Source organism: Esox lucius, chromosome 24 (genome assembly GCF_011004845.1).
Source record: "Esox lucius isolate fEsoLuc1 chromosome 24, fEsoLuc1.pri, whole genome shotgun sequence".
Lineage (NCBI taxonomy): Eukaryota > Metazoa > Chordata > Actinopteri > Esociformes > Esocidae > Esox > Esox lucius.
The window spans coordinates 5,264,939-5,286,397 of record NC_047592.1 but is presented as its reverse complement, the minus strand read 5'-3'; the positions used below and the strand labels follow the sequence as shown (position 1 = coordinate 5,286,397).

At 41.1% G+C, this 21,459-nt stretch overlaps 2 protein-coding genes across 7 annotated transcripts in view; both read right to left on the bottom strand.

Moving 5' to 3' along the window:
- LOC105020790 (RNA-binding protein with multiple splicing) overlaps positions 1-9,302 on the bottom strand; it is a 35,933-nt gene extending 26,631 nt beyond the window's left edge. For all 6 annotated transcript variants that reach the window (XR_002196056.3, XR_002196058.3, XR_002196059.3 and 3 more), the window contains exon 1: positions 8,887-9,302. Coding sequence is in view for 2 of the 6 variants with exons in the window: in XM_020043265.3 (XP_019898824.1) it covers positions 8,887-8,949 (63 nt within the window). In the remaining 4 variants the exon portion in view is untranslated. The remainder of the gene's footprint in view (positions 1-8,886) is intronic.
- A 9,656-nt stretch (positions 9,303-18,958) lies between these two features.
- On the bottom strand, positions 18,959-21,314 carry dctn6 (dynactin subunit 6). Its single transcript, XM_010888083.5, has 7 exons — positions 21,105-21,314; positions 20,495-20,559; positions 20,281-20,386; positions 19,882-19,970; positions 19,499-19,546; positions 19,257-19,399; positions 18,959-19,122 (listed from the first exon to the last, which is right to left on the bottom strand). Exons 1-7 carry the CDS (start codon positions 21,140-21,142, stop codon positions 19,009-19,011), a joined length of 603 nt encoding a protein of 200 aa, XP_010886385.1. The 5' UTR covers positions 21,143-21,314; the 3' UTR covers positions 18,959-19,008.
- Between the last annotated feature and the right edge of the window lie 145 nt (positions 21,315-21,459).

Below are 21,459 nucleotides of genomic sequence, written 5' to 3'. Positions count from 1 at the left end.
CATTAGCGAAAGAATAGCCCTAGTCCAGAGACTGACGCTGTCAGTGAAGACTGAAGGCAAAGTTAAAATGCTCGAAAAATGATTGACATGATTAGTCATTATTACATTGATACTGAACAGTGAGATCTATTCCAGTAACAAGGCAGTGTGTTTATAAAAAAACACCTCTGATCTATCCACATCTATGCAGACTAATTTAGTAGATGTATTAAATGCTCTGTCTGAACATGAGCTACTTTTTTGACAACCGTTTTCTGTTCAGATGAGAGAAATGGCCTTGAGGCGATTAATGTTGTTTGTGTTGGAGCCAAGTGGTGGTGTGGTAGAAAGAGATCTGAGGACCCAAAGTGGTGTGTGTGTGTGTGTTCACAAGTTTTACTGTACTTCCCATCACAAGGATAATAAATAATAAAACTAATAATTGACCTTAAAGGGACATTTCACTTGGCCTTATGAGGGAAATTGATATTTTTGTAAGTTGAGGGTAAAAGTTACAATTAGGAGTAGGGTTAGAATTTGGATTATTGTAAGGGGAAAAGGTTAGAAGGAAAGATTATGATGTCTGGTAATTTTGTGGTCCCCTAATAACATGTGACATTTGTGTGTATATTATTTCTTATTCCACACATGTAGGTGTGTGCATTAACATGCATGTGCGAATTGGAAAGATGGTTTTTGCCTTGCACAAGGGCTCATCAGCGCATTTTCACCTGGTCAGCTCTGGAATTTGTACAAACAACGTTTAGTTAACTGAAAGAGTACTTTAAGCCCTAGCCTGTCTGCTGTGCACTAATGGTCAAACAACCTGAACGGATGAATTGAAGGCTTTACTTAACCCCCCGTGAGTCAGGCTAAAAACAAAGGTCAGGTTCCAGATTCAAGGTCAGGGTTCATTGCAAGTGCTTGGTTCAGGGTTTAACTGTGTGGTTAAATACACTCAGGCCTTCAAAAGCTGAAATCCAGAAAGCTTTTAATAATGTGCGGGAGGGTTACCATGAGTCAATACAGTTCACCCACCTTTCGGTTCTGTGTGAGTGTTTACCAGCCTTTTGTGGAAAAATGCTTTGAAGGTACAGGGAGTTTTTGTCCTTTTTTTTTTACCATGACCTGCAGAGATTAAACAATCTTTTTTTTTTACCACCGCACCATTGCCAACAATTATTGCCTCACTGAAAAGGCTTCTGTAGATGTTTCCACAGGCTAAACAGAAACTAAAGCTAAAGAAATAGTTGTCTTCAGGTGTTCTGTTTTCATGGTTCCTAACTGAGCCTCATTCTTAAGCCCCTTCTTCCTCGCTCTTCATACCAACGTTGCCTGTCAATTGTTTCCTGTCAATTGACACACATCCATTGTCAGTCATTTGACCATCCAGTAGATTGTCAGTTTCCATACATTTACAGCTCCCTCTGTCCTCTGATTGGTTAATTAGTCCCTCCCATACTGCGATAAGACTGACCTTAAAGACTGACTTAGCAGCATTCAACAGGCACTCATTAGCAGCGGTTAATTAATCCAGCCCCATTTCGCAATTCCCTTTGTTAGTGATTCACAAGGTATTTTGGTTTTGAAAGTAAAGCAGAATTTGAACTGAATACAAACCATGTCCAATCACTATTCAGGAACTGTTTACAGATTTCATGGGAATAGGATCTATAATTAAGCAATATGGATTCAATTGTTTTCCTGTCCCAAACATTTGAATTTAGGATGTTAAAAAGCTGCTGTACTGGGTTTTGATAAAGAATGTCGTGGGCGTCATAGATGCAGAAAATAACTACCCTTGAAAAGTCTTTCAATTTCCCTCGAAAAGTCAACTCCTTTCAAGTGGAGCTCTCCCGTTTCCTAGAACAAACCAAGTTAACCCCACGAGAGTAAGCCACTCCCAGTTAATCCAGTGGTGAGAAGAAAGGTTAACCCTTAATCGCACGGCTGGCTCGCTCATGGTGCTCAGCTGAGCAGTCAGCAGTCAGCCTCGCATTTTCTGCCTGGCTCGCTCTCCTGTCTTTAGGGGTCCCATGACCATAAACGGAGCTGCTGTTACACAGCGAGGATCACGCTTTAAGTTATACACTGACTGGGGCGGGGGGGGGGGGGGGGGGGGGGCAGAGAAAATAAAAACAGGAAATAGGATGGAGATGGAAAGAGATAGTGACTGAGACAAAGTGAGAGGGAGGACTGGACAGAATGAGAGTGAGAGAATGTAGAAAAGCCAGAGAGAGTGGGAGAGAGAGAAAGAGAAAATGCTGTAAAGTAAGGCGAGACAGAGAGTGATAGTGACAGAGAAAACAAGTGTGAAAGAAAGAGTGAGAGAGATTGTGAGAGCGTGGGAGGCATGTTGTGTTAAGACATATCGAACGTGGTTAATTATAGACCAGAGTAGATGTAGGTGACAGAATCAGAACATGCAAGCCAAACAGTCAGAGTGTTTGAGCAAGGCAGGCACAACTATCTGTCAATGATCACACAGCATCATAAGACATGAATGGACTTTAAGTTAGTAACGAGCGGGCGGAGGGGGGGTATTAAAACAAAGATGAACAGTGTTCACACGGCGGCCGCTTCCATTCCGGTTTCTTTGGTGTAATCACATTTTTTTTTAAAGACTTTTGTACGGCTGTTAACAGTTCCCCTTTTCTACCAGCGTCACATTTCAGTCGCGCCAGCCGTTCCTGACGCTAAGCCTTGTTGTCTTTTCAAATACTTCTTGTCACACAGCTGACAAATGGTCAAGATAAGACGACAATTCCCTTAGCGCTTTTATAAATAAACTCAACACATTGGAGGGGGAAGGTGTGTGGGTTTGTGTGTGTGTGTGTGTGTGTGTGTGTGTGTGTGTGCTCATACATGTCTTTGTGGACATGTGTTTGTTCAGCCACTTTTTATATTTAATCTAATTTTAGTCATCTTGACTATAATGGCATCAAGTATAATTCACTATTTTGTCATTTGAATAATGATTTACTCTAATTACTGTCAACATGACAAAAGCACTGTCAGTGAAATGACCCTTAATTTTAGTCACATTTTAGTCACATCTCATTTTATTGCCCCATTAACCGAGAGCAAGCTTAAATCATTGAATTCCGTGGGCACAGACATAGTTAAAGTTAGGTATAGCTGGTGCCTCTCAGTTATAGAGCAGTATTGTTGAATATACCATGACTAGACCACATAAAAATGCCAACAAGAACTAATAAGAACTAAAACACGCAATTTCTACCAGTAAATGTGCTCTTCTATTGTTTGTACACTATGGTATGTGGGGGACAAACCCTCCCGTCCATTTCCTCGGCTATGCGTCGCTTCGTGGCATCATCCGTTATTTTCAAGGAAATTTAAGGAAGATCGGTGTTCCTCCCTCACAGGTATGGTGGAGTTTGGTGTGACGAGGGCTTTTTGTCAGTATGCGATCTGCCATCTCCACTCTGTCGGTGACACCAAATGTTAGCTATCGCTAGCTAATAGGAAGTAAGGCTTGATCGAGTTGCGGTCCAGTCCACAAGTAGTAGCAACACTGTGATTTGCTATGGACATGAAATACGATCTGCCAATGCACAATAGAAAGAAAACAAGCACAGAACGGGTAATTTGGGTCATACTTTTGAAAGTGCAAGAACTACAGTAGGGCCTTTTTGATTAAAGGGAGAATTACCTATATGAACGCAGCAGGTCAAGAGGGAGTAAAGTGGAAGACAGGCTACTATTCTCTAGGCCCTGCTGGAGGCAGAGACATAGTGTTGGTTTACTATTAAATTCAGTGCTATTGTTTTCAATTTTGTTAAGTGTTTCCCAATCCTGGTCCTGAGGACCTGGATGGGTACACGTATTTGTTTTTGCCCTAGAACTCACACACCTGATTCAAACTAAAGACTTGATGATAGGTTGATTACGTCAATAAGGTGTAAGTTGTAGGGCAACATTTGAATCAGATGTGTGAGTGCTAGGGCGAAAACAAACACGTGCCCCTTCTGGGGTCCCCGGGACCAGGATTGGGAAACACTGTGTTACAGTGTTTCTTATCGAGGCAAGCGGGAAGGCTGACGTGATTGGTTAGCTACGGGGATGTGAAAGAGTCGCCTGTGTGATATGGAAGGAGGCGGAGCCAGAACAGAGGAGCCTGACCTCATCGCTTGCTCATTTATTTTGAAATGAAAAAATTTAATTGGTCTAGTTATAGTTGTTCTATTTGGCCTATTTGGTCATTAATAGTCAATTAACATAGACTAATTGGTGATTAACAAATATTGCTATGAACCAAATCAAAGCTGATGTGTGTGTGTGTGTGTGTGTGTGTATGTGTGTGTGCTTGATTTCCGATGGAAAGGAGAACAGTTTGAGTTTGACACTATGTAGATGAAGACCTTTAGGAGAAGGGAGGACATTTGGGCAATTTGAGCATGTGCGTGCATGTGTGTCTGCGTGTTTGTGTCTGAGTACTATCATAACCAAATTATGTCTCCAGCTACATATAGGCCCAAGCAGTTGTGCCCCCCTCTGATATGTTTTATGTCACGATAAGTTAACGTATCCATGTGCCCTTTTCATAAACAGACGCACCCCCCCCCCCCCCCCCCCACACACACACACACACACATAAACACAACACACTCAAGGGACACAACATGGCACCTGGACACCGGTCATGGTTTCACTCAACTTCACCCTCGTCTTCCTGTCATACAACTCCTTGCTGGGCTATCTCTGAAAAGGTCAACCTGGCCACACAGCCTGCCTCTGGGGGGGGGGGGGGGGGGGGGGGGGGATGCATCTACCGGACTGTGGCTAAGTGCAATCCTGTCTGCCGTTTGCCAAGCTCCTGAGGTTTAATGTAACCTATTGACGGGTTTTCACTGGACAGGATGTCGCTAATGTCAGAGATGGCCTTTTGTGGCAGGTTGGGAGAGTTTTACGCAGCCAGTTGAAGGGAATTGACACAGGGGATTAGGAGAACTATGTTAAGGTTGGGAAAATGCCTATGTTAAGTGCTAGCTAAAATCACAAAAGTGTCCATGTATGATGTCCGTTTGATATTAGCGACAGTCCTTCTAGCCCTGACCCCATTACGCCTTGACCCGCTCAACAAAACCTACATAAACCTGTGAACTGAGCTCTCCTGTCTATAAATACTCTTTTAGAAAGGTATTCATCAGTGTTTCCACAAGAGGACAAAATGGCCGCCGACTTTCCCAAAAAGATGAAAGAATACGAATAATTAAATGTCTGAAGATCTTTGGGATTGTACAACTTTTTGGGGAAGTATTGTTTATTCTCAGAGAAGCCTGTTTGGGTTAATAACGGTTTCAAATTAACAATTAATATTAACAATAATAAATCTTCATAACTGTTATGGCTGAGGTCAAATGGGATTCACCCACTTGATCAGCCAGGCTACGAAAACCTTAAAAATCCACAATACAACACTGCATATAGCCTGAGCCCCAAAAGCAGGCAAATATTTTCTCCAAATGAAATGCTTGTTAAACGTGAGGATGGATGCCAAGGTTGACGTTGAGATGAGTGTCAGCGTAAAGAAGGAATGTGGAGATGTGGGAATCAGCCGGAGGGGGCAGAGGTGGAAGATTAGAGGTCGAGGAGACGTTGTTCTTAAACTCCTACAAGAGATGTATGTCTTCTGAGAAAGCATGCAGAGAAAGTATCGCCTCGCTTCACTGTTATTAATCCACATTCTGCTGTGAGCGTCCTGAATGACATTTATGAGTGTGTGCCAACCCCGCACCAATTACAAAAATCTACCTATAAAAGAATCCACAATTATGTTAAGAGCTCGATGACTCGAGACCATAACCTGTCCTAATTTGACTGGGACATTTCCGATTTTGACTACAATGATCCATTTCGACCATAGCCTGTCTTTGTGATCACTGGGGAGCTTTTCTTCTAAAGTTACACAAATCTCTGGGTTTCTCCTATCAGATGGGATCAGACACATTGAAACTGATGGAACATTTAAGCCCATGATTCATCTGTTCTGTTCATTTAATCTTATCACCCTGCTACTCAACTCTGGACCTGGAGGCCAGTTCCACTCATTTCAACCTCCTAGTCAGGGACTCATTTAGACCTGGGACATCAGGTGGGTGACATTAATGTTGAAGTTGAACAGAGGACCAGCAGGCTCCCGAACTTGTAGGGTCACAGATTAATACCCCTGTATCTAACCCCTGTATCTAACCCCTGTAAAAATGTACAATATAAATCACCATTCATGTCTCATAGTAAACCCATCTTACAATGAACTCTGTGTCTGTGTGTGTGTGTTGAAGAACAATGGAGGATGTGTACACTACATTGAATTGCACAGAATATCTCTACTTCAATAACCGCTCTTGAGAGCCCGCATGGTCCTCAACTTTGGCACATTTAGCATAGTAGTATTCCACTACTGTATGTAGCATAGTAGTATACCACTACTGTATGTAGCATAGCAGTATACCACTACTGTATGTAGCATAGCAGTATACCACTACTGTATGTAGCATAGTAGTATACCACTACTGTATGTAGCATAGTAGTATACCACTACTGTATGTAGCATAGTAGTATACCACTACTGTATGTAGCATAGCAGTATACCACTACTGTATGTAGCATAGTAGTATACCACTACTGTATGTAGCATAGTAGTATACCACTTCTGTATTTAGCATAGTAGTATACCAATACTGTATTTAGCATAGTAGTATACAGATGCTGTATTTAGCGTAGTAGTATACCAATACTGTATTTAGGATAGTAGTGTACCACTACTATATTTATCATAGTAGTATACCGATACTGTATTTAGCTGTACCTCATATTGTACCCCTCTTGACTAGAAGAGTTTGCTCCCAGCAAACTAAATTGGTTCTGTGATAGTTTCCAGATATTCTTTTGCACAGTAAGGACATTGCCCCCCCCCCCACCACCCACAAATATTCCGTACACAAATGTAGCCAGTTGTGCTAATGCATGAAGTGTTATACCTATTTTACAGCATTCACTTAATTTTATTTTTGTCAGTTGTGAGTTCCCAAAATGCATGCATTCTCACACGTCCCCTGTGTAATTCAATTTAGTAACAACTCCTTACCAATATAAGGACATGCATCACAATAGATTTAGTGTCACTGTCTAACTTCAAGTCAATACAGTGAAGTAAATATTAGGTCACTGCAAGCCTGGAAAGCTTCCAGACATCGGCACCCATTAGTCTCTCCTGTCTTCAGTCTTTATAAAATCCTGGTCCAGGAGCTTTTCTTTTACATCAGCATTCCCCAAACTGGGGGTCAAGGCCACATTTTGGGGAAATGGTGTCACAGGAGAAACGTGATGAGTGGCAGTTGGCTGGATTCTAACACACGACGACTTTGGCATATAGTAAAAGAGTTCTGCAAACACTGGTACCACCAAACATGTACTACAACGTCTTACAAAATACACAGAATTTAAATACTTGTTGTCTGATTATATTATAGTGGATATAGTGGCCTTTGGTTAATCTGTAAGCATTGGTGTGATAAGAAGTATGCTACAGCTCAGTGAAACAATAATTAGTTGTTAGGACAGAATGTCAGGAGGGTTCCCTGGACGTTTCAGTGTCCTCTAGAATTTAGGTTTGTTGTAAAACCGAAAACAACAATTGCAATGAACACAGTATATTAGTGAGAAAGAAACAGAAATATATTTACTGGGGAGAGACAGTAGAGAAAGGAGTGAGAGAGACTGAAGGAGTGAGAGACTCACATAAAGAAAAGAGAGACAGTAAAATAACAGTGTTGGTGTGTGTGTGTCTGTGTGTGTGGTGTGTGTGTGTGTGTGTGTGTGTGTGTGAGAGAGAGAGAGAGAGAGAGAGAGAGAGAGGCTGACATAATATCAGAGACCGACCTAAGCTGCTCTCACTCCTATGTGTGTGAGTCTAACTGGCCTGCATCCATAGAAGTTCAAAGAACAGAAATATAAAATTGCATTAAGTTGGAATGTTTGCCTAGTCAGTCTAACACGACTAATTGCCCACTTAGGCTGTAATGGAATTGCTCCGGGAGAGGTAACTTTCTTAATCTGATATGCTTTGCTTACATCACTTGGCTGGCCCGGCTGCAGCATATTGCAATAGCACATCTGTTATCTCGCTGCCAAAAGAAAATGCCGCTACTCACTTCTTTACATAGCAGAGATAATATGACATTTGATCGAATATTGCTCAATGTAGCCCATAGTATTTTCCAGGGGGGAAACCGACAAGTTTGGTAAGGAATTGCTTGTGGATTGTGGAGACCGGAGAAAATAATGTACAGACATACTTTTTCATTGTAAAGTATTGTGTGCCTACTTCTTCCCTAGTACCAAGCCCTACGTGTTGAGATGGCGCTGTTCTCATGAACTGAAGATGCTCACTCGGCTGGCAACGTACGACCTTAGTTAGAATAAACAATCTCCCAAAACAAGTTTCAATCAAAGCCAAAACAGCTTTTTGTTTTAAACACTTAATATTGTCATAGAGAACATAACGTTGTACTTTTTCGTCGACTCTACACAGGCTAGTTAGATGTGTTGCCTATTTTAATGTGTTGCCAAAAGTTAACAGATATTATACATATTAAAGAATTCTAAGGGTTGAATTTAAATGCAGTTGTGTTCATTCTCAGAGAATTCGCACAATTGATCCCTTCTATAAATATATTTTCGTCAATATTATACACATCTACACACACTAGACACATAAAAATGCACATCATTTACGAATAGGTTTCCACACGCATCACCTGAGAATCAACTATTTAAAATATAGCTTGTTGCACTGATGTCTCACAAAACAACTATTAAAATGCATTGCCCTACAAACAATATGCGCAAGTCCGACAAAATTATTATTTTAGATAGTCATACCTCATCTTCGTGATTGGTGAAGTCATTGCTGTCGTTCTCCTTCTCAATTTTACTGTTATTCATTCTTAGACCGTTTTTCCCTTATCTTGGACCGTGTTTCCTATTGTTCTATCCTTCTCCCGAGAAAACTGATAGAACCAGCCGTGTCCAACCCCTGTCCTGTGTAAGCTACCTCGAGTTTTTTCCTAGTTTCCCGGCATGAATAAAACAAGTCAATGTTACAAGTCAACTGACAGATGAACGGATTAATATGCTATTGATTTTTGATAAGCCGTTAACAGAACGATATACTCTTCATTCCTATTCAATATTCCCATGAAGATCTTCCGGAACCACTATTCTTTACGAGGACAGAGATGAAATAATTGTTCGTGTAACTGCACTACGGCAAGGCAGACCTTGACGAGGAAAGTTCTCCTATCTCCTTCAAAGAGAGAGAGAGGGGGGGGGGCGCTGGGATAGGGCGTGGGATAGGGTGCGCGATGCGCCGTTTCTCCGAGCTTATGAATGTTTTATAAGGTGTCATACTGGGACTACAACAAAGGAAAATCGTTTTCTCTAACATTTTAGGTTCTCACGCGCGGTCCATATTACCAATTCATTTTTAAGGAGTCAAAGAGTCAAAGTTAAACCATTCGCAATGTGAATACAAAAACATATAGCGATAATAGACGCACAAAAATTTTGCACAGACATCTATAATTTATATCGGTGCGTCATAGCTTTTTGGAAGGCACATTTTTGCACCAGATATGTTATTTGGCTTTAACAAAAGGTACCCCAAAAAATATGCACCCCACCCTTGGCAATTCTGATTAATTTAATGCCGGATCTCTGTGATAAGAACACTCTTCAGAAGTTGGGTTAAACCCAGAAGTTGGGTGAAAACGTGCTGGCGTTGTGTGAGACATAACATGGACTAGCCCAACTCATGATTCTGAGCATGTGTGCCAATTTTCATCACTGTGTCAAACAGATCGGGGATATAAAGACGCACCCACTGCATATGTAATCAAGTCTCCAGAGTGTTTTGCAACATGTGCAGTTTTGTAATTTTGTGAAAATACAAATATCCTCAGCTGAGTCACATGCATTTGTGCGTCAGACCACACCCATGTCAGTGTTCAGAAGTCAACAGCAGAAATGTTGTTTGAAGTATTACTCTGAGAAAATGCATCAATAAACCATTGTCCACAGATGAGGCAAGATGCATCATTCATCCAGATTTGGTCAAATTCAACGCCATTTAAGACATTTTTATGTGATGTATCTACCTAGGTATGAGATAAAACAGTTTTATCCTCAGGGAAAAGAAGACTTATTTTTAGTGTCCAGAGAGTGTTTTAGTTTCAGTTTCCAACAGTTGACTGCAGTTTCAATAGGCTGACATTTATTGGCATGGGGTTAAGTATTAAACCACTGAAATTAAGTATTAAACCACTGAAATTGCACATGATAATGGACTTCTGTAAATTATACACATAAGAACTTGAGATTCACATAATTGTAACTAGCTGTGTTTTGAAACATAAGGACATCAAAATGTGTCGATTGAACACAGTTTAGCAGATGGTGTATCCCCAGCACCTGGAAACTGAAATCAAGAAATCAATAAAAATTATTGTGGAACGTACAATCATTGTGTGAAATAACACAACCAGGAAAATCCAGTGTACTAAGATAATGGCTTTTATGTAGCCAATAGGAGTTATATATATGAGTAAGGTAATGCATTTCAAGGATGCAGACACACACACACACACACACACAAGACTGTATGAATATAATGTCCATAACATAACCACATGCTGTACAAATCTTTCAGAACCTTCACCTTGCTTTCTGCTGGTTACTTACGCATGATTGTACATAAAAGCCACAGGGGCTTCTAGAATTTGAAATGTTTAAGGCAAATTCATTATATTAATAATAATCTGATGTTTGCTGTACTAAATTAGGTGTTCAACATCCTAAGCATGCAGACATAGTTTAAGACTGCAAATGCATTTCAGTGATGACAGAGACAGTATATTCTATATAAAGACTGCTTAAGATATTCTTTAAAGGACTTTGTCAGTTGTGTCTTGGGGTACATATTCCTACCTTTCTTGTTTAAAAAGAAAGGGCCAGCTTAAACAGATGCATGTTATTTTTATGTTAATTTGAATTGTTTTGGGGGGAGGAATTGAAGCATCTTCAGGCAGATAAAAATGGAAATGTTCTTCTGCTTTCCGATGTGTTTCCAAACCCTTATCAAAGCTTCCTGGCAGTCTCAGTGGAGTTGGGGGGTGGGCTGGGGGGGAGGCAAGGAGGGAGGGAGATGTCCCAGCTGTTTTTGACAGGTCTCAGAGCACTGTGGTCTGCTCTGAAGAGCAGGTCTGCGTGTCCAGGGGGACACGTCAGCAGTGTTTAAAACAGCATCTCCTCTAACCGAATTATGATCGTTGCAGTTTATGATTTCCTGGTTTCCTAGACAGACTGCAGGAAACGGAGAGGGCAATCCACGCTGAACCCCATGACAGGAGGTCAATGTATAGATTAAACAGTGGTACAATCACACACAAACCTTTCCCAGGGGAATAACGTAGCACAGTGTCTGAAATCTGTGCTTTTCAATATATGCCGCCCCACATCCGAAAATAGGAAAAAAACTCTGTTGTAGTAGTTGTCTCTGACTTAACTAAAAACACGTCCCATCAAAGCCGATGGCTGTGTTTCATTTGGCAGCTTTACACCATAGAAATATAATTAAATGAACTATTTCGAGGTGTAGCCTACATTCTGTTTTTCTGATGTAGAATGAGTGGGTCTCAGTGGGCTGAAAGCCAGGCCATTCCTAGCAACTAGCAATCCTACACATTCCCTATACCTCCTTATTGGTGTGCTGCCCTTTGATCTGCCTCTGACATCACTAATGAGTAATGTGCTGAAAGATGTACTTATTTAATTGGCTGGAGGACGTGCGGGAGGACCGGTCACCTCTCTGGGGATTGGTTCTTCTTCCCAAGGTGACCCTCATGTCCTTTAAAGGAGAACATCATTTGTTCCCCCCTAACTTAACGTAAGATGGGTCCTCATTCTGAAGATGGTCTAAGGGTTAAGAGCAACCAACAAAACAAACTTCAGCTGACATTAGTCACCGCTAACTTTCTATCATGGATGCAATGGGACAAAATGTGACAATGTTCATTTTTTTTAATTGCCAGATAACCTTTAAGTTACATTCAACGTCCTCTCATTGGCTAATCCTGCAGATTTTTATCCGGGGCTACAGAGAAGATGTCAGGAAACCACGGGAGGAGAAACCATTTAATATTAAGTTGAAATAAGAGGGAATAGTTCTTTAATGTTCCTCGACCCTCAATTTGTTTTCATGTTTCATTTGAATTGTTTTGGTCAAGTTTCATTAATCTCTTGGCCGCATCTCTTGTGATAAAGTCAAACGAGGCGTTTTAGTTCAACTCTTTCAGCACAGCGGATTTGGGAGACATGCACAATTTCTATCCCCTCGATTTTTTCTTCTCACTGCTTTCAGCCAGTGTATTTCTTAAATCTGACAGGTTAGCAGGTAGGCACCGATGACCTCCCAAGGAGGTCGCATCACTGTTTGTGCAGGAAGATAGATAAATTCATCCAGAGGGCAAGATAGGGGTCAACGCACCTCAGAGTGCTTTAAATCTGACAAGCCATGTGAATGAAATGTGCACAGAACAAAACCAATGACATGACCAGACCCATACTCCACTTCAAACCCAACCTCAGTGGGTTTCAATGTGTTTTATTAGCTGGCATAGGTGAATTGTTTTGGTGACCTGTTGGATTTTAGGAAGCACTAGGACTTTGGTCTTCGGGCCTGTCTTGGTGACTCCTGTCTGCCCTCGTCCAAAGTCTATTTGGTTGTTTGGCTGATCTGGATTCTGCCTGAAGACACTGGCCACAGTCCAGTTCCTACCTGTTGTTATTGACCAGCTTGTACATCTGGGCGTCCAAAAATACTGATGAACAATGTGGCCTTATAAGGCTATGAAGTCTTATAATCTGCACCCAGCACCTAGAGTCCGGTTCCTCTCTAGGTTTCTTCCTAGGTTACAACTCTACAGGGGAGTTTTTTCTACCCACAGTTCCTCAATATCCTGTTGTTGCAGACATTGTCCCGTTTTCGATATCTTTATAAGCACTATGTGACAGCTGTAAATGTAAGACTTTTCAAGATAGGTTTTATTGAATTGGTTGATTTCAAGCAGCAACAAGAACTATCTATGTATTCAGTAAAGTTAAGATAATGACATATTAGTCATAAATCATTGCCAAGTGTATATATAGAAAAAGGTGTGTTTACATCAGATGTTCCACTTTTAGACCATACTGGGGGCGGTAAATATTCAAATGTTTAGCCACTGATAGATGTTATAAAGCATTCAGAGCTATTACAAAGATAACATGTCATGTGACCAGAGATAAACCGAATATAACTCTACGAGGTCATAACGAGTGCCAGGCATTGTACTTCACTGTTTTTGAGGTTTTCCACCAAAGCGCCTAGGTCCAACAATTTGAGGAACTGTACTTAGCCTGGGTCTGACTATTTGAGGAACTGTACTTAGCCTGGGTCTTGATAAATAGTAAAGGCAGCCATACATGATGTGTGTTAATTACTAAATATAAGATTTTCAGTGGCTGAGTTCTGCTAGTTGGACAGACGACAAGCCAGCCGTGATTTCGGACCACTGCATGTGTGCATGCTATATTTTTTTCCAACTTGCTGAACTGGAAATCATAATCATGATATGATGGATTATTGAAGATTATAACTTATTTAGAAGTGCTTCATAGACAGTGCTGTCCTCGTGACAGCTGTATACTTCCTCATCATTTCTGTCCAGAGGAAATACATTAATTAATGTATTAATAATACATTAAATATAATTGCTACATGAGCGTACTCCATCAGAACCCCCACCCAAAAAAAAAAAACGTTTCCACACAGAAATATGGTATAGATATTTTTGTATAACCTCAAACTATGGTTAAAAAAATCTTCTATGAAGGTCTGTCCTTGCATGGTTAAAACTATACATGTTCTATCAGAGTCTGTCCTTGCTTGTTTAAAACTATACATGTTCTATCAGAGTCTGTCCTTGCTTGTTTAAAACTATACATGTTCTATCAGAGTCTGTCCTTGCTTGGTTAAAACTACACATGTTCTATCAGAGTCTGTCCTTGCATGGTTAAAACTATACATGTTCTATCAAGGTCTATCCTTACATGGTTAAAACTATACATGTTCTATCAAGGTCTGTCTTTGCTTAGTTAAAACTATACATGTTCTATCAGGGTCTTTTCTTCCATGATTAAATCTATATATGTTCTAACTAGGTCAGTCCTTGCATGATTAAAACTAACATGTTCTATCAGGGTCTGTCCTTGCATGATTAAAACTATACATGTTCTATCAGGCTCTGTCCTTGCATGGTTAAAACTATATATGTTCTAACTAGGTCAGTCCTTGCATGATTAAAACTAACATGTTCTATCAGGGTTTGTCCTTGCATGATTAAAACTATACATGTTCTAACTAGGTCAGTCCTTGCATGATGAAAACTAACATGTTCTATCAGGGTTTGTCCTTACATGGTTAAAACTATACATGTTCTATCACGGTTGTCTTTGCATCCATGTCTCTGTAAATGAGTTAAGACGTACTATTCCATCAGGTCCATCCCTCAGCGTTTTGCCAAAATACAGACAGAATGGCAAGATGGTTATATCAATTGAGGATGCTGGTATTAAAGGCTAAAGCTGTTGTCCTGTTGCGTGGAAGAGTTCATGTTGAATAAGTCTCGTCGTGTGATTTACTGAAATACAGGGAATGGAATGTTAGTGAAAGACTGATACTCAGACAAACATCGCATTTCTTAAAGGCTGAAATGTTAATATTCAATAAAATATGATGGCCGTACTATAGTCCGAGTTGACAAAATACTGAACCGATGTTTCCCTGAAGACAATGGGAACTGGTTACACGAGAACTAGTGTGGTCGCAGTCCCTGTTGTGATTAAATTCATTATTCCTTGAGATGAAATGGAAGCCACTGTGCCCCATAGGTCACATTTCACATTTCAAAGGAGAGGAGGACCTGGATGCAAAGGTCAGCTGTCAGAAGGCCTTTATCTCTTCTGGACTAACTAGTGGCCTTTTTTCAACATGATCCACCACAAGGAGTTGAATCGTGTATACATTATTTTTTTTTCACTGATTGTCCAAAACCTTTACTGAATACGAAAACAGAGAAGGTATCTGTTTTTTAAAGAAATGTTTGTGGTTGGCTGACGCAGTCCCCAACGGTTTGAGAAAATGGTGTAACCCGGGACAAACAGATAACCAGACAGGAATGGTATGCTGTGTTCACATGGCTTCTACTAATGCTCGAACACTCACTGTGGAATGAGAGAATGTTCTCCTGCATAATAATCGCATAGCATTTCTGGCGGCCTGATCGCAACCACAGTCAGAATCGCCTTTCATTGGTAGCCTGCGTGGCGCTGGGGAACATGGGAAACAACCATGCCATGTAGACCAGGGGTTCGCATCCTGGTCGCGGCATATCAAGCATGTCTGGGATCCGGCATAGGGTGGGGCAAATTAGCACAACGTTGTTTATTTATTATATATATATATATATATATATATATATATATTAGTGAATTATGTATCATGATATAGTAGTTTATATCCGTAATAATATATTCATGCATATTTGTGTTATGTGATCTCCAACCCTGCAAACAGCTCAGAAAGAACAATCGCTCTGGCACAAGAAACATTGTCTGTTTCAACTTACCCAAGACAGCTGTACTATTCTTCTTTGAAAGAGTGTTATTTTTAGCCCCCCCATCTCCCCAACACATAACAATCTCCCAAATATAGAACTGCAATTGAACTTCCTGCTGAATTCCTGCTATGACTGGCTATCAACATAGGCCCCTGCCAGTCAAGCTTCAGAAAAAACGTCCAGAAATGTAAAAAGCCACAGATGTACACACACACACACACACACACAGACACAGACACACAAGCGTGGTCCTTATCACTCGGCACATCCATGCAACTGCGCTGGACATCTGTCCCCCATGTCAAATTAAAGTAACGGATTGGCGCTGCAGAAGGCACACCCCAAAATAAAAACGAAAGGGCGGGGGTGAAAAAAGTGAGAACAGAAAGCGAGGGCCCCTGCTGTACTTCTTCCCGCCGGTGTAATAATTAGCCCTCTGGATGAACTGGGGTTCCTCGTGGGATTCCGCCGTGACACATTCAAATGAGTATTGGCAGTCTGAGACGCCAGCTGTCTCCTACCAGGGAGCTGCTGTACAGCGGAACCCTGCCGCGCGGACTACAACAAAACACGCTACTGGTGTACCATCCTAATTTGATCACTGCTATGTTGCCGACCGTTGTCCTGTACTCGAGCAGGCTTCACGATTCACGTACATAACTTACATTGGAAACCGGGAGGAACACGGTGTTATAGTAACCGCACGTCACTTTTGTCGGAGAACCACATACCAAGCTACGTCTTGGTCTAAATCTTAATATACCTTTGCTGCAGTATTTGTGTCAGAACTGGTCACTTCAAAATCGTACGTCCGTAGTGTGTGTACAGCCGGTTACTCAGTTGATGTTCTACAGTTTGGGGCGTGGTCCTTGACTAGTCCTTAGTCCTTGACTAAAAATATTTGTAGTCAGCGCTTTTCAGACCAGGACCGGGAAAAAATCCTCAACGTTTTAACGTGGACACGAGTCTAACGTAACAGAAAATAGGCTATTGTTGCACTCTGTTAAATGGATTTGGTGATGACGCACACACCTAAGTCCTTAAATGAGTTTGAACTCTGCCTTTGTTTGGTAATAGTACCCTACAATTCACTTATAACTGCCTCATAGACAATGCTGTCTTCTTAACAAGCACAGGCCACCCATTTCATTTGTCTAACTGTCCCGAGGAAGCAGAGCGAGTTTCATTAAAACGCCCCCACCCCACACACACACACACACCGGTGTATGGACCTGTCTAGGGGACGGTCATTGTTCAGCCCTGCTCTGTACGGACAGCAGCAGAAGCCACGCCCCTGAGAATGGCGGATCGCATGCTGTGCAGCTCCCACTGTGCTGGTCTGTAGGTCAAGGCTACGCTTCGGCAAGCCTTGGTAAGAAGAGCTGTGTCACGCTGGTTACCCCCTGCATTAAGATCAGACCCCTTCGGCAAAGTGTCTGCCACTCCTAGCTTATTGGATCAAAACAAAGACCAGGTAGTTTTTATAAACATTTGTGTTTATGCGAATGTAATGCCTTTCAAGTGCCACGGACAAAAATGCGTTTTGATAAAATAATGTATTTAATTGTTCTATCAGACGCCAGCTACACAACAGCTCAACTATTATCATACCCAAAACATTAAGATACGTGCCTTGCTTTTTCAGAAAAGGTCAAATTTGGCATGTCCTTATCTTTTTGTCTAGAAGTATTGGAAGTTAGGCTCTAGTTATGTTGTTGTTTAGAGAAAATAAATTATAAATATTATAATTTATATATGGTGAATTCAAATGTTCAACCATGGAAATCATTATTGTTCATCTCAAATCAGTCTCTTTTCCTATTTAGTTTCTATCTCCCATCACATGGGGTATAATGGCTCAGAGATCCTATTCTAAATCCTTTAACTTTCAAAGGATTTGATCTGACCCTAACCAGTTGAGATGGGATTGTGTGTTAATTATTAAGTCAAACATGTGCACTTTATGACAGAATGTTAAAACAAGGTGAAATCATAAAATTACTGTATACCTGAAAGAAAGAATTCATAGAATGACTCATTTTTGCATGAGCCGGCTATACTTATTTATTGACTAGTAGGATTTTTTGTATGAGGTTGACATCCTGTTGATTTTTATCTAACTTAGAGCCTGGTACTGTATCATTTGGCATTTAAATGTTCTAATACTTTATTAAATATGGCATCTCCCCGATCAAAAGAGTCAGACTCGTTTGGATATCTGAAAATGCTAAATAGAACATAACAGCCGAAAAGGGAAGCAAAGATCAGCCCATGATTAGTCTTGTGACTAGTGTGCAATGTGAAGGTGAGAAATCAGGGATAGAAATCTGGTATTGAAAGCAGGTGCTGTGACACAGGTGTAGTTCCTGAGCAATTAACATCCCATCATGCTCAGGGTCAAAGACGGACACAAATAGCGGGCAAACCCAGTTGCCTGTTATTTTGGCTGCCATGATGTGAATGATGACTGACTGATGAGGGCAGAGCAGAGGCTGTAATAGGCAATAGGTTTCTGGCGCCTCCTTGTGGAAATCCCAGAAATAGTGACAAAACCATTGATCGTCATTTACAGACCACCAAGCGTACCAAAAATGTTATCTAAATAAGATCCCAATATGTTGCCATATTATTTTCCTAGAGCATTAAAAAAATTAACTTTGTGTGCATACAACTGCATTGTATTCATAGAACAATACACAAAACACCAAGATGACTGGCCGTGAAAACGCACACAGAAACTATCCTCACTTTCAAAGCTTCTTTTAAATCATTTTCTGTTGTACTTCACAGCAACCAATGCTGAGAGATGTTCTTGGAAATTAACATAAAAACACAAGGATAAGTAACATTTTAGGCACATGACAACAGTTTATAAATATGACATTAAGTCCACACACAAAATTGCAAACAAATAGACAAACCAAAAAGGCTTATTATATGATACTATTATATAACTATTGGTTTAGCTAACCATAACCTTCTCTTATCACTGGAAAGTGCGAAAAGCTAACAATATTTTATAGCTCAATGGTTTTCTTTGTTGACAGGCAGAGATGCTACTTCCAACATCAGGGCAATTCATCTCTGGCCACGGAGGGCCGAAACAATTCTGTGGTTACTCAAGTGTTTCAGCCCTCCAGGGCCAGAAGCTGGATAGCCCTGTCCTACATGGTCTGGGACACTGCTGAGGTCTAGTGGGCAGGAAGCAGCGCTGAAGCAAGACAAGCGCTTCCGGTGAAGCCGGGTCTGGAGCTGTGTGGCGGCTGATGTTCGCGGCGGCCATCTTGGGCTAGTGAGTCACAGCTTGGTTTCTGACCGGGGTGGAGGTTACTTTGACGGCCTTCTTCATGTGATGGTAGTTAGGCAGGATCTTCATGAGGAAATCCAGCTGCAGTGTCTGAGGCTGTAGGGGAGAGAAAAAGCATTTTGCCTGTGCGCAGAATACAGAAGCCCTCACATCGATGTCTTCGGCTAGCTTTCTCAGGTGTACGGCGACATGAAAAGTAGAAAAGCAGAACATTCACGGAAGGGACAAACCTGAGGCCTTTCTGTCTGCAATCGCCTCATGGAGTTGGACCCGTAGATGACAGTGTTCTCAGGGATTACCTCACACGTGTTCACCTGGCAACAAGCACCGACGATACAGCCACTAGTGAGAACGACGTTTCTCCCAAGGTCCGCTGGGATAGAGAGCATCAATCATACAGACTGCAAGGAAGATGGCTTGATGACGTACAGTATAGGTACCACCTGTTTTCCTGTCACATACGGAATCATACCTTTGGACTCGATTACATTGTTGTCGCCAATTTGCAGCGCCTGAGAGACTTGGGATTTTGGTTAAGGGTTTAACTGTCCCGAGGAAGCAGAGCGAGTTTCATTAAAACGCCCCCACCACACACACACATACACACACACACACACACACACTCCCCCCCCCCAACACTGCGACTGTAGGACACTTTGAACAACTACTCTAGAAAAACACAGTAATAACTTGACTGTGTAATAACAACGCTTTGGTGCCTACTCATTTATATAGACAGGCGACTTCAGTATGAGTTAAACTAGCCTTCAGACTCCACAGCAACCCACTAATTGCCATGACACAAATGGCCTACAAAAACCAGGCACTGTGACCATGTGAAATTGAAAAGGATACCACAGCCAACTTCAAACACATTGTTGATTCCAATTGTCATGCTCTTAGGTTCAACCCCTTCGGTGTCAGGCATAATATTTTCTGGATAACTAAAGATTGGTGGCAAGATGTGGAGAAACCAAAAAAAGCCTGTTAATATGGACACACAAAGAAACAGAATATAGTGCCATGCTTTACTAACAGTTATAATACCACACATGTGCAGGCTTACGGATGATGTATTGTATTAGGGATGATGTATTGTATTAGGGATGATGTATTGTATTAGGGATGATGTATTGTATTAGGGATGGAGTCTGTGCCATGGTTGACTATGTAATTGTTTTTAGCGTCTCAAACTGAATTTGAGTTGTCCACAATGCGTACATATTATATAGTAGTGAATAGGATTAGGTATACCTGTTAATGATGAGAGCCTGTTCCTCAATCAGGTTGCCTTCTCCGATTATAATAGGGCCTGCTTCGGCAATAATGCGTGCTTTGGGGTGGACCACTGTCCTTGGTCCTGACAAAAGGTTGACACGCATCTATACACCATTCACTTGTATTTTGTTTTATAAGAGAAAACTACATAAAACACTATAATATCGTTTATTACAAAACTTCTTCTTACCAATGGTGACATCTCCTCTTATCTCACTTTCTACACACACAACGGCTCCAGCTGCAATTTTGGCACTGCATGCGTTGGCGCATAAAAGGGGGAATTGTGATTTTGTCATGGCAGAAAATTACGAAGACTGATTTACATGAAGGCTATGTTCTAATTTTCTAATTTGATTAGCAAATGTAGCCAACTAAACTACAAAGTCTAGCAGCAGGCTAGCTTCGCTAACGTTAGCACACACTTCTAGTAACGCACTTAAACATCTGACAGTCTGATAAAGTTAGCCATTAGATAAAGGTAAGAGAAGCCAAGTATGAAGCTGACTACAGATGTCCGTGCAGAGGTGTCTCTATATCTGGTAAAGCATAACTTATACGTAATATTATTCCGGAAAGCGTTCTTGTATTTGCTGAGTGAGCTACTGTAGCTAATAAAATAGTGGGTGTTGGCCAGTTAAAATTGCATCGATAGCTCAGCTGATTAGCTAGTTAGCTAGCTACATAGCTAGCATTCTTGTAGTCTCTTCTTCTGTTAAGATCACGTTTAACTATCATTCCGTAACATTTGATTATTAATATAACAGTATGGCAAAATAAGCAAAACTCAAGTTAGCTACCTTTTCTGTGGAACCTGTTTAGTGTTTGGGTCCGCCATCCTTACAGAAAAGAGACTATCGGCATTTGATTGTGATTCCTGGATCGGGAAAAACTAGTTGTTTGTTGATGTCTGGGTACCCCGATTCTAATTTACATCTCTACTGCCCTCTTCGGTATCGCTCTGATGTGATTTGAAATATGTTTCAGTTGATGTCAGAGAATAGAGAACGAAGCGACTCAAATTAGCAGAATAGCCATATTTTACGGCAGATGGCGCGTTTTTCTTTTGCTTCTCCCTCACATCAAACTACGAGATTTTGTATGGACTTCAAATTGGCTTGGAGATTACTTTGAAACCCGTTACAGATTTGTGGG